Source organism: Toxotes jaculatrix, chromosome 5 (genome assembly GCF_017976425.1).
Source record: "Toxotes jaculatrix isolate fToxJac2 chromosome 5, fToxJac2.pri, whole genome shotgun sequence".
NCBI lineage: Eukaryota > Metazoa > Chordata > Actinopteri > Toxotidae > Toxotes > Toxotes jaculatrix.
The window spans coordinates 8,667,515-8,681,381 of record NC_054398.1 but is presented as its reverse complement, the minus strand read 5'-3'; the positions used below and the strand labels follow the sequence as shown (position 1 = coordinate 8,681,381).

Below are 13,867 nucleotides of genomic sequence, written 5' to 3'. Positions count from 1 at the left end.
ATTCTGTGTTCCAAAATGTCACTTTGCTGTCGTAGGAAGATAACCTCGCTTTACATAAAGTGCTTTGGCAGAACAGTACGCCCTCGCTGTGATATCCTCTTCTGTTTCCCATATGACAGCTGAGTTAATTGAACAAGCCTGTCTTGTGTGTCTTTGATTGACAAGCCGCTCCAGAGTTCTCCTTTGACGGCCGGAGCCACATTCAGTTCCAGCTCTCGTGGTCCCTGCCCGCGCGACAGACCAGAGTTCAGGCCGGCGTCCGGACACGTGCCGCCGCCGGTGTCATCCTCAGTCTGCTCTCCCAGGAGCAGAATGAATACCTACGTTTAGAGGTGAGTCATGGCTGGTCACTCCCCTCCACCTCGACAGCTCTGATTGTCTTGTTTGTGAGCCTTAAAATGATGATTAGGGCCCGGACAATGATTGCTACAAATGCTTGTCAGGCTGAGAGTGAATAATATCAGGGTTGGAGACATATGGGTGGATACCAAGGGGGCTGGTGATTGACATATGTATGTTCTCGACAAGGTCTTTCAGCAAGTCTGCAGAATGCTACTATTGAGCGGCTGCTATTTAAAAAATTAGGCCTCCTTTATTCAAGGTTATTTCAGTCTGTGGTTAATGTTTCAAGCACGGTTCAGTATGGCAAGAAAGCAAATGGCTGCACTGTAATTCGAGGGCACGGTGCTCTTAAGTGAAGGTCAGATCCCCTGCTCTCAACTTGAGCTATTTGACACATCTTGCTTCAAGTGGTGAGCTCAAAGTCGTGCCGCTCACTTTGCCAAAACCTGGGTGGAGCGGTGCTCACGCATCACGTTTCTCCACTAGACAAGTCTGCTTCATGTTGCCAAACCCTCATACGAGCGTTCCTCTCCTGCCTGACACATTTCTGAGTGGATATGAAGGCCGGAGTTTCTTGTCAAAGCCTTTCGTCTCATTGACTAACAGGCCCGAATGTGAACGGCATCTGGAAGTAAGGGAAGAAGGTCTGTGTTAGGCCTGTTCCTTTCGGCTAACTCGCAGGTCCGCTGTTTGCAGTGAACCTGTCTCTGCTGTGGTATATTCCACACCACCGGTCTGTCTTTGAAAACATCTTGTCTTTGTGCTTGCACTTGTTATTTGCTCGACAGCATTGTTTCAAGTGCCAGCCTCGTCTCTTGTGCTTCTTCGGGTCTTTACACAAGATGAACACAGCATGAGGAAAAACAGTGTTGTCCTCTTCCCTCGTTGCAGTTCCACAGTGACAGGAAAAGGAAAAGGCTGTAGCCTTTACTGTATGTGGGCTATGAAGCCCCTCTCTGTGAAACCCTCTCTGGAGCTGAATTGGCGAGCTGTATAAAACATTTGATGTCTGTCTGTGCCGGCACGCTGAAGCATTTTCAGGCGGGTTGTCTCAAAGCTCTTAGAAACACTTGAGCACAAGCCTGGTGTGTTTGCCGACAACAAGCCCTAATTTAAAGGGCTGTCTCTCTTCCCCCTTTTCTTTTTTCTTAAGGGTAGATATTGGATAGAGTGCACACTGAATAAATAATCACACTTTCACACAAAGGTTACCAGGGGCCAGCTGGGTATAAACAGCATTCAGCTCTCCAAGGAGTATGGTGTCTCTGTAAAGAAAACATTTATCTAATGCAGTCTGTGAAGGAGTTTTTTTTCGGGAGCGACTGGCATGTACTACTTTGTCAAAGACCACCAACCCCTAAGAACAGTAAAACTCTACAAACGCAGCTTTTCTTTTTTTTTTCCATTAACTGTCATGTATTGAGTTTGAAAAGTTCTGTAGAAATTCAAACTTCAGAAACACACTTGAATGTTTTGTGCTTAATGGCGATTGCTTAGGACTCTGATGGCGTTGCAGAAAGAAAGTTTATATAGTCAGATTTTTTTCCTGAGTATTGATTGAGTCCTTTGTCCTTTGCTCATTTTTGTTGTGGACTTGAGGGCAGGATGAGGCAGTGGGGAGAGCACAGTCAGCTTTTACTGTGTGTGTGTGTGTGTGTGTGTGTGTGTGTGTGTGTGTGTGTGTGTGTGTGTGTCCAGTGGGGGAGACGCATTTGAGATGCCCATGCTGAGGGAGCAATAGTTAATGCAGGCCGGGCTGAATGTGAATTATCTTGCCCCACTGTTTCCAATTAAGCTTTGGACATGTACAAGCTGCAGTTATGGGAGCCCCTCATTGGTTGAGTCCATTGTGTTCACTCATCCTTAACTGCTGAAGATAATTGTTGTTTCTTGTATACCTTCCCTTCGGGATGACTCTGGCTTGTGCCACGCGGTGATGTGTATGCCAGCACTGAAAAACATCATGGCTGCAAAATTGCTGAATTAATTTTTACCACTGAAATTTTCATGCCATTTTTCTGGCAGGTTCACCGCAGAGAGTCTTTTCTGGGTAGTTAAATTTCACAGTTCTTGCCTGCCCCAACCTTTGCTGCCTTTTCTTCGCCACGGGATCTGGCCTACTTCTTATAATGTTGTTCTGCTCAAGATCTGTTTTTGCCCATCAACACAGCCCAATATGGCAGGAGTCCAGGTCTGACAGTTTAGAATTTGTGTCAGCCCACTTTGCAATTTTATTCAGACGACTAAGCCAAGACTTGAAATCCACACTAACACAATACTGTTATAGCAGCTAATGACATAACACACCAGCTTGGTTTACAGCAGTGCAAGTCTCTAGTAGTAGAGTTTGCAGAGTCTTTTTTAAAAAATCTTCATCTTTTTGTATCTCAGATTGTTCAGGGTCTCCTGGCTGTTTTCTACAACCTCGGTGATGGCGACTACAACATCACGCTGGCCTACCATCCCCTCAGTGATGGAGAGTGGCATGAGGTGGAGCTGGATCGGTACGGCAGAGAGTTCACCCTGCGCCTGGACGGAGGGGGAGGGCGGCGAGAGGTTACGGCCTCGCCTGGGCGGAGTCAGGAAATAATTATTGACCCCTCTGTGGTGATGATTGGAAACTCTTTTCCCTCAGGACACAATCGGAGCTTCCTTGGTAGGCTGCGACTGAATTAATGTATATTGAGATAAATGAGTGACTGGATGAATTGTTAGATGAGTGGGAAAGTGAACCAATAATTGATGAATGAATTAACAAGCTAATTTGTAAATGGATTAATTGGCAAGCGCATACCCAAAGGAGTGGACTTGTGTACCAGTTAAAATTAATGGACACATAAGGGATTCAGTTTCATTTTTACCACTTATTGGTGCTTCTGCATTTCACAACCTGGACCAGGTGTTTTGATCCCTTAGTTTCAAGCAGATGAGAGAAAGTGAGTCAGTGGCTCTGATCAGTATTTAAATGATATGTTAGATCCCATGCTTCCCACAGAGTGAGCAAACTAACCAGCAGAGAAAATATCCTGCAAAAAAAAAAAGAAGTCCATGCTGACAGCTTAGCCTCAGGCTGTTTGTGTGTTTGCGTGCGTGAGACTGTGTGCGTTGGTCTGCAGGTGTGTCAACAAGTCGGTCTATGTGTGTCAATGCGTGTGCATCTGTTTTTGAGTTTACACCCCTGCCGAGGTGTAAATGTGTGTCCATAAAAGATTTTGCCGGAGGACTGTTTTTTTTAGTGTGTCTTTTCGCATTGTAAACTCTAAAGTTTTTTTTTGCTCCTCCTGTTTTTGTTTTTTTTTTTTGTTTTGTTTTTTTCTGTCTCCACCAGGCTGTTTGCGAGATGTAAGACTTAACAGCCGCTCCATCCCCCTGGATAGGGAGCAGCCTTCGGAGGGGCTTCAGGTGGTCACTTCGCAGGGCGTCTCTGTCGGCTGCTCTTCAGAAGCCTGCAGGAAACATCACTGCTCTCCTCCCTTGGTCTGCGTGGACCTCTGGAGACATCACGAGTGCAGGTGCTCTAAATATACAGAATAAATAAACCATGCCTTACAGGATGCTGGCACGTTCCGTGCATATTTGCATGCATTCATCCAGAGACAGGGATGGTATACCACAGACCTGCTTAAAATAAAATTAGTAATGCCAGAACTCAACTTGCAAATTGTGTTAACAAACGATGTCGAGAATGGTAAGTGAAAACTGAAACTGCTGCAGGGTGGCTCAGATTAGGTTGAATGCTATGTATTGTCATTTGTCAGCTGCAAACAAGGTCCGGCAATCAGCATTTAGATGTATGAGTCTTCAAAACAGCATGAGAAGAAAAAAAGATCCAGTGAAGACAAATGATCTATCACCAAATTACAGGTGCAGTGGTCCAAAAATATCATATGTCAATGGGAAGAGTCTGAAAAATCTTGACATTATATTTCAGTATATATTTCAGTATATCAATGTATTGATTCTGAGTGATCGATGTGACTGAGTTTGTATTGGTGATTAAATCATTTGAAGGTTAGTGTGTTTGGAAAAAAAAATTGAACCTACATAGAATTATCACCTTAACCTGCAACTTTCCTTGGCTTTACCGAGCTTTCAGGTGAGTTTCAGCTCCTTGTTTAGCTTGTTTGTTGACATGGCTGGAATAAAGTGGTGAAACTGAGATTATTCAGCTATGTCCCGAAGCTCTGTGTGTGTGTGTGTGCTACCTCTTTAACTTTGTATTCAAGTTTCAAATTCACAAACAATTACACTGGGAAGGCTCATCCTGCTTTATCTATGCAGTGGACCACTTTAATGGTCTGCTGAAGAGCATGACATCGGAAATATTTTTATTAGCATCTTATAACATGTGCTGTTGCATATGACCTTGTAACATTTGCTGATGGCTTATTAGAAAGTGAGAAACCCATGAATATCTATCAGTGATTTACTAACATTTAGAAACTGCAACCTAGAATTGGTGACCTAGAATTATAATGACCTATAAATAAGCATTAGTAAACAGTTTGTTGACTAATAATGTCATTAAGTTAAATAATGTAATTAATTACAATAATGTCAGTAATGTCATATAATAAACCCTTTTATTTTTTTCTTATTCATATAGTAAAAGCATTACAGTACATGCACATGCATAAAAAAAGCTACACATGGAGATTAAAATTAAACATGAATTAATTTATGCATACACTACTACATGCACTATTTAATTCATGCAGTACTCGCATAGCATATACAGTCTGTTCATCTAAGTCTATTTAATGGTCTGATTTGCTTCCTGAATCACTCCTGAAATCAAAGTGTCCACCAGAGGGCAGCTAGGCTGAGTTCAGCCCAGTTATACTGTGTGTCTAATAGTGTGTCAACCTCAGAGAATAGTGTATAACAGCAGCGACTGCCAGAGTCTCGGCTGCCCCTTTAAACTCTGCAGGACCACTAAGTCTCCTGGCTGTGATTTCAAGACTCCGAACCAGTGTGGGACTTTTCACTGCGGTTGGATATCCATATTCTGTGATTGCAGCACAGCCTCAGGATACAAAGCACTGAGAGAGGCGGGGGGCAGGGGTGAATGATATTCAGGGGATATTTTGTACAAATATACTGAGGGACTAGCACTGCAAAGCCAATCTTTGCTTCTCGGTTTCTTTTTTGTGTTTTTTCTTACAGTACCGTCGACACTCTGTAACCTTCAAAGAGCATATCTTTGAATCTGATATAAGAGGTGTAACTCCTGAGGGATTTATTTTTACACTGTCAGCAGCGTAGGTTTCATAGCTCTCTAGAATTCAGTCTTCCTTTTATCTGACAGCTTCCAGTGTCTCTTGTCTTTACTTTACACTATCGTCTCTTTGCACAGGTGCCCTCCAGGCCACCTGACCAAAGAGAGCTCCTTGGGCAAAGCGTGTGTCTACACTCTATGCGCCAGCCGGCCGTGTCGCCACGGCACCTGCGTGGCTCACTCTCCATCCCGCTACTCGTGCTACTGCAGCGAGGGCTACCGTGGACGGCACTGCGAATTGACACTTGCCATGTTCCACAACGAGGACAGCAACAGCCTCAGCCTCAGCTCCATGTTTGCTATCAGCATCTGTGTCATGGCCTTTCTAGGTAGCTATGTCGACTATGTCCTCTTCTACCTGTGGTAACATCACTGTCATCATCTTTCCTCATGTTTTTTTATGCCTTTTGCATGTTTTTACCTGCCAATTTCTTTCTTTTTCATCTTCAATACATTGATTTTCATCTTACTGTGTTTTTATTTTTGTTGTCATCTTCACTGTATAATTCTTGCATTATGTTTGGTTTTATCTGTAACATCCACAGTTTTATTTGTTTTCCACCCCTGTTTGGTTCTGTGAAATCTATTCATACACATATCTTGTAGCTGTATTGATCTCTTGAGTTGTGCCTGGATGCGGGTTCTCCATGCAGTGAATTTCATGTGTTGGTGGAAACATGAAACAAATGTCTGCACTGGAAGAGAAGCAGAGAGGCAAACATTGTACATCTTAATTTGTGGTTCACGGGGAAGCTGTAAAAGTCCCGGCAGAATCTGAGAATTTCTTTATGCGTTCTTCTATACTTCTCATCACTTCTGTGTCCTCTGTCTCTTCCAATGTTACGCTCTGACTTCAGAAGTCAATTTCACTCTCTGCCTTACTTTTTATCTGTCCAACTTATTTTATATCCCACCATCCACTCATTTTACTCCCTTGATGTCTTTTTTTGCCTTTCCTTTCACATTTCTGTGTACAGATTCTGTTTTCCCTAGTCAACTTGAATGTGTCCACATTGTGCACTTTAATGTTATGTACAGTGTTTGGAGATGTAATCAAGGATCTCACACATAAGGAAACACCTCCAAAGTATGGACCAGATTCATTTTAGTTTCATTCTAACTAAGGGATGTATCTAGGTTAAGGCCTACCACAAAGTTTATTTATCAAAATCACTCTCACTTTTAAAGTTAGAACATTAAAATTACTTATAATCAAGGGCTTTTATGTTAATAAGGTGGTTAGGATAATAGGATAGTTTAGAAGTGACAGTGTTGTGAGTAACTCTCACAGTAATAGTAATAGAAATACAGTGAACAGCCCGTAAGAAAAGATAAGAAAACAGTAGCAAAACAGACTCATTAAAAAAAAAACAAAAAAAACAAACATTTTGTGCCAAAATACAAGACGTAAAAACATTTTAACCACTCACAACAGAAAACAGCACCTGTTGTGACTCTGCTTTCAATTTGGAGAAAACTATTTTGTTCATTGTGTATTTTAAGCATGAAAGCGCGATTGGCGGAAAAGAACACACCAGCTCGTTGTTTACATCCAGTGATGGAAAAATACCCACTGCTAGCTGCCCACAGAAGGCTGTGACTTCAAAATAAAAGCACCCCCATGTGGAGGTGGTTCTGTTGATGTTAAATGGTTAGAATGTTTTCTTAAAAAATGAAAAATGATATTCACAATCACACAACGTATTTATGATTTATTCTAGCAAAAAAAGTGTTTGTTCATATTTTCAATGGCCTTTCTCGTTTACTGGATCTCTAAATTTTCAAATTCCAAAACAAAAATATTTAAGCATAAACTTGATCAAAGTTTTGAGTTCAGAAACAATGTTTTAGCTAATCTGGTGGCTCTTGAAAGGCTTTGATGAGCATAAGTGGTACCCATAACAAAGCATGTAATGCAAGAAACCTCTGATTCAGAGCAGCTATAATGTAACATAAACCCACCAAGAATAACTAACAAAATCTGTGATGTATGTAATAGCCTTATAAGTTATTGACCATTTACATTACATCCGGAACATTATGTTTTTCTGAGACTATGGGTTTAAGCTCTGGTCAGTACTTCTGCAGGCATTTAGTGTTTGTTGAGGTGGTTGACAAATTAAAAGAATAATAATTTATGACATGTTTTGTGACCAAATGTTAAACTATCCACAGTCTCACAGAACATTCACAGCTATAGCGCAGCGTCCAGTCAGATCGCGTTTCTTATTTCTGGGGGCGAGGGAGGGGGGGCTAGGAGTTATCAATTCAAACTGTGATAAATAACACAAGAGTAATAAGGCAGTAATAAGAATATAAATCAGTTCACAAAGTTATATATGACAAAAATAAAATCAAAGTATGTTAAAATTTAAGTTAAAAAAAAAAACTAAAATTTGAAGTAAAAACTGAATTGGTAAGCCTTGGGTGTGGAAGTTTGAGAACCCTCACTGAAAAAAATCTCCCTTTGAAGAGTTTGACTTACCAGATGATCTAAGGCTGCACTCTGGCATATAAGAGGTCATAAGATCAGAAATGTATACCAGAGCCCAACCACTGACTGCTTTGTAGGTAAGAAGCAGAATCTTAAAATCATTAAGTATAAGATGAGGGTTATGTGTTCTGTTCTTTGTGCCCTTTGTGAGTTCAGCTGCTGAATATTGAAGCTTGATGCCTGAGTACATAGTGTTATTTAAGCGAGAAGCTATGAATACATGGATGGCCTTTTTCAGGTATGCAGTTGTTTAAAATATATTTTAGATTTTGGTTGTATTTCTCAAAAAATAGTCGGTCTTGCTTTTGTTTAGGTTCAGAAAGTTGTGTTACATCCACTGTTTACAGTCAGGAAGACAAGTGTTTAGAGAAGCAAGACCAGCTGGGTCATTTAGCTGATTATAGATTATACAATTATGTATCAAATATGTAAAGCTATAAAGAAATATTATACATTTCTACTGTGTGATCATGTGGAAGCATGACAAACAAAAATGATAGAGCCAAAGGTTGAACCCTGAGGAACACCACAAGTGGTATTTTCAGATGAAAAAATCTGAACTGATTAAAAAAGAAGTTAAGACTTGACTATGGCTGCAACAAATGACTAGTTTTGATCATCGATTAATCCTACGCTTTTTTCTTCATTAATTGTTTTATCTCTAAAAATGTGAGAAAACAGAGATAAATGCCCATCACAAAGATATTTAATTTACAAAGATAAAACACTGAGAAAACGTCCAACTCTTTACATTTGGACTTTGGTTTCTTTGTGTGAAAATGATTAATCTGAATAGCTGCTGATTTATTTTCTGTTAATCGATTAACCAGCTCAGTATTCCAGCTCTACACTTCAGCTTGTTAAGTGCTGCTGACACCGGCCCACTTTTGTAAACACTCTAATGATATTGCAGGGTTGAATGTGTTATAAGCTGTGTTAAGATCTAATAGGATCAAGATTCAATATAAACCCAACATCTGCTGCTGGCAGTGCCTTTTAAATGTGTATGCATTGACACCTCTCCTGTGTCAAAAAGGATGAGCTATCCTTTTAATTCATGGTTCGGGAAAGAGATGAGTTAATTGTGTTACTTTTAGGGATTGTAGCTGAGGAAATGTAATATTTGTCGTCCTCACAAAGATATAAGGGCAAGCGTGTGTGTGAGTGGCTTGCATGTTGTTGCACTCACTACCCTCAGTAGGGCCACATCGCTGTTTATGAGCCTCTCTGTCAGAGGCGGGCTTATAAAACGCTTGGGCAATTCAATACACTGTCCCTGCCTTTATAACTGACTCAACATTCCCTCCAGGGCATGTGGCTGGTATTGGGACATCAGTTATTCTGACACTTGAGAGTGAAACGTATAAAGCGGTCTTCAATATTTGATAATGAATTCAAAGATGATAAAGTGTGGCCTTGGCATCATTCATGAAAAGCTATGTGTTGCTTGCATGCTAACTAAAGGACGGAGCAGCCCATTTGAAGTAGCTTGCCCCGCTGTCGCTGATGAGACATTTATATTCAAGGCTCAAACTTCTCACCTCAACAAGATTCAAACATTTTTCTGTGACATGATTCGGATCTTCGGTGACTGTACATCTTCAGGCCTTTTTTATTTGGATAAAACTAAGCTACAAAAAAAAATTATTAAAGCTAAAAGAGCAACCAGTTTTACCTCTTGATCAACAGTCCTGAATGTGAAAATGCAATTAATCCAGTGGTCGGGAATAATGAACAGCTTGTTATACAGTATGCAGTTGTTCAGTGATGACCCTCATCACCACAGGAACCACTGCCATAAATATACACTCACTCTGCGCACTCGCTGCACTAAGCGAGACTGCTGGCTGGGTGTTAAATTAAAGGGGGACTCCTTCTCTGCCTCAACATGCATTAAAAGTTAAAACGATCATCCATTATTAAGTTTTACATAAGCCATCACAGGCCGACCAGAATGTGAGTTCAGCGTGAGCTATTGACAGAGCCAGATGAGCTGATGTCTGACCAAGCCTCATTAGTCCGGCATCAAATCTCACATTCTGTTTTTGAAGAATGGAAGAAATTAGCTTCCCATATGGGGCCTCTGGATGCTACGCGATCATGTAAAGTGCCTGTTCTTTTTATTCCCTGAGAGATTTATAAATAAATTATATATTTTTTTCAACTCTTCCCCATCTCTCACCTGTCTCATTTCCTTCTGTTCCTTCGTCAGTTTTCTCTTCTCCTTAAAACCTTCCCTTGATGTTTCATCTGTCTCTCTTTTTTTTTTTCAGGCTGGAGCTACAGAGAAAGGGTTAAGTGTTTTGATCAAGCTGTGTTGTAGTTGTTTACTCGACACTCATTCATAATGCACAGTCCGGTCCAGGCTAACATCATAATACCCTGTTCATAGTAACGGTTAGAGGGCAAAGAGGCAGCAGCATTATGGATTGATGAATGGCTGCGATGTTTGTTCTCCACCCTGGGTGATATTGATCTCCCTGGAATGTAGCTACACACACACAAGTACACAAAACTCTGGGCAGTAGTGGCTGCAGGCATAAGGGGCCAAAGCAACCAGAGTGTGTGAGCGAGTGTGTGTTTACCTGTGCCTAATTGTGGTGTGGTGGAGGGGTTGTGCTTAAGCCCCTCTGCGCTGTGTATCGAACTCCTCCCCCATAGAGATGTGTTTAATACCAGCTCAGGTGATGTTGAGGGTTGAGGTGAGCGCAGGCCTGCAGGCATCACCTCGGAGCAGGTAATTTTAGAGATGAGGAGGAGGGCCGGCGTCTGGTCGGCGCCAGGGCCTCATTGAGATTCTGGTGTTTTCTGCGAGGGCGCTCTGGACGCAGCGCTGAAGGAGCTGGGTCAGCTGATCAATACCGCTCTCCCCTCCACCCCATATTGAGGGCAGCCAGCTGAGGAGCGAGGGGGGAAGCTTACAATCTCTCTGTTTCTATCTTATATGAGAGTAGCATAGAAATAGAAAAGTGTAGCAGCTGAGGCGCTGAAAGATGTTCCAGGCAATGAATGATGTTGATTTTTAATTGAGCTAACATTTTTTTTAGCAGAGATTAGCTCTCAGGGAGTTGTTTTTCTGTCTTTATGAGTACCTGCCTGTTGGTGTGACCCCAAAGACCTATTGGTACTTTTGTTCTTTCAAAGCAATTACTTTAAAAATCCAGACTAATGTGATTACCCTCCATTTCTCAGAAGATTTCCAATTAAACTGATATTTAGCACACACCATATAAACTATTCTAGTTGAAATGGATCCCATCTACTGTGAGAGATAAAAGCAGAGGCCAGAGAGGGACTGAAAAATAAGAACAGTGAGAGACTTAATGAGTGAAGAAGACAAGAGGAAGGACAGAAGGGAAGTTCCAGCACAGAGGCCAAAAAAACAAAAAAAAAAAAAGTTTCAAAGAAATACAGATTTTTTTTTAAAAAAAGAGTCAAAGTCTAAACTTGTAAAAACAGATAGCAAGGAAGAGAAAAAGAGAAAGAGGGATGGCAGATGGGAGAAAAATACTGGTTGAGATTAATGGACTTTAAAGGTCAGTCCAGCATGTTGTATAATTCAGCACACAATAGCTGTGATTGATGTGTATGCTTTAGGACCTTTCCTGCTACGGTTCCCGCAGCATTCCTCTCTGCGTTCGGCCGAGCCACTGAGGCTTTGAGTTTAAGCTGGGAGGAGTACAAATTCAGTTAATAGGTTTCCAAGGAACTGCAGTCTTTGATAAGACAGGAAACAGAGAGGCAGCATCAAAGGGAATAGGTGGAAAGGAGGTGCCTCCGTTTCCATGTATGTCCCATTAGTATGTCTTAACTACACAGTCAGTGCAGCTAATAGGGCTTACAGGACAGATGAATGTGATAGAAAACCCATTTACGGTCAAATAGCAGTCTGCATTTCCTGTTTATTCAGGAGGATTTGGGCTGCTGTATTACATTTGTTGAAAAAATACATTGTGCAGCCAATGTCGTATTTACCAGCATTTCAGTGTTACCTCACCACTTTCCGCTCACGTTGTCAATTTCATTTACACCCAAAGATGTGTTTTTCTGCTCAGAATCTCAATTGTAATTATGTGAGAGTGCTCCCGCTGACTTAACCTGCTCTCTGGCACCCCTCAGTGCTGATGCTGGGCCTGTTTCTCTACTCCTGCTGGAGGAGACACAAGGGCCTGAAGGAGGGTGTGTACCATGTGTCTGCGCACCACGGCGAGTGGGAGGACATCCGAGAAAATGTGCTCAACTATGACGAGGAAGGTGGAGGCGAGCAGGACCAGGTAAACATGCACACATGCTGGTATTTAGGCAGACAGGGTGGGGTGGGGTGGGGGAGTAAACAGAGTACGCAACAACACAAATATGGCACCTCTTTAAGTTCTCATTTCCATGGTTATTTGTTATAAATGTCATCGTGCTGTATCTCAGGACTTTTTAAAAGGATTAAATCATACAAACAAGGACAGAAACTAAACAAGCACACATCTGATAGAGATGGGTGTTTGTTGGTGCCTTGAAATGGAAACCAAATATCAGATCCCTGGAGATCTATGAATGTGAGTCAATTAGCTGGAATTAAGCAAGTAGACACCAATAGCTTGTCTCTGTGTTAATAGTGCTGGTAATTACACACCCCCACCACCACCACCCCCTCCCCACCTCATTCTGCAATCAGATAATTAATTACTTGGCTAATCAATGGGGCTGTTTTTGCCAACATCTCTTCCTACATGGTGAATCTTCATCTTAGTCTGGGGAACAGGTTCATTTGCTAGCAGAAGCATTAGCCGTGCTGCTCCGAGCACAGATTGGTGTCATGTGGCAATGTTGCTTTTCATTATCTCTTGAATTCCTGAAAAGATTGCACAGGTGCAAAAAAAAATTGTCTTTTCTACTCCTCTGTCCTCTGTCCTTTTTCTTGGTCTGTGTTGGTCTCTCAGAATGCTTTTAACATGGTAGAGCTGCAGCGTTCCCTGCAGCCAAGCCCGGCACAATCACTCCGCTACAGCTATCCACACAGCATCATCTCCTACCCACAGACTAAGCTTCCCCAGGACAACAACAAGAAGGGGGTGTCCAACGGGAATGGCAGCGCAGCTATCGCCCTGCGTCTGGCCATCCCCCCCTCAGAGACAGAAACCCTGCCATCCCCTCTGACCTTCCGCCGCTCCCAGAAAACCCTCTCCTTCTCTAGCCAGGACTTAGCCCGCTACCTGTGTGAGGTCATCAGGGACATGGAGCACCCGGGGGAGCTCAGCACCATGACCACACCACGCCATCCCTCCGGGAAGGAGCGTGGCCTTGCAGCAGTGCGCTCCCTCAGTTCCCTCAGTGCATCTCAGGGTTCAGGGGCCCAGAGCACCCGGCTTGACAGGTTCAAAACCCTCCGAGCTGTGGTTTGCGATTTGAGAGGAGACTCCAAGACTCCGGAGGGCCAGAAAGACAAACTGAAGGACAGCAGAGGGCAGCTGAACTGCGAGAAGAGTGGGTGAGGCGGCAACTCGGACAAACTGAACTGAAGGCTGCAGAAAAGCAACACTAATCCGAAGGTGATGGTGGAATTCCAAAGGGAGATAATTAAATGTGAAATACTCTGAGACTGGGAGGTTGCCCAGGGTCTATGTGAAGTCTGCTATAAATGTACTGTACAGATGAAACTCTGAACACTTAAGTTCTTTGATATAAAAGATGTTTACCAATGAATGATCCGATGTGATGTATTGTTTACTTGGCATTGCACTGTACAGTATTTACTCCAC

The 13,867-nt window shown here is 42.3% G+C and overlaps 1 protein-coding gene across 1 annotated transcript in view; it reads left to right on the top strand.

Annotated features, from left to right (window-relative positions):
- LOC121182222 (neural-cadherin-like) overlaps positions 1 to 13,600 on the top strand; it is a 78,940-nt gene extending 65,340 nt beyond the window's left edge. The window contains exons 28-33 of the mRNA XM_041038615.1: positions 166 to 332; positions 2,734 to 2,998; positions 3,671 to 3,854; positions 5,699 to 5,949; positions 12,234 to 12,388; positions 13,049 to 13,600. Of these exons, the coding sequence (XP_040894549.1) occupies positions 166 to 332; positions 2,734 to 2,998; positions 3,671 to 3,854; positions 5,699 to 5,949; positions 12,234 to 12,388; positions 13,049 to 13,600 (1,574 nt within the window). The remainder of the gene's footprint in view (positions 1 to 165; positions 333 to 2,733; positions 2,999 to 3,670; positions 3,855 to 5,698; positions 5,950 to 12,233; positions 12,389 to 13,048) is intronic.
- Positions 13,601 to 13,867: the final 267 nt, after the last annotated feature.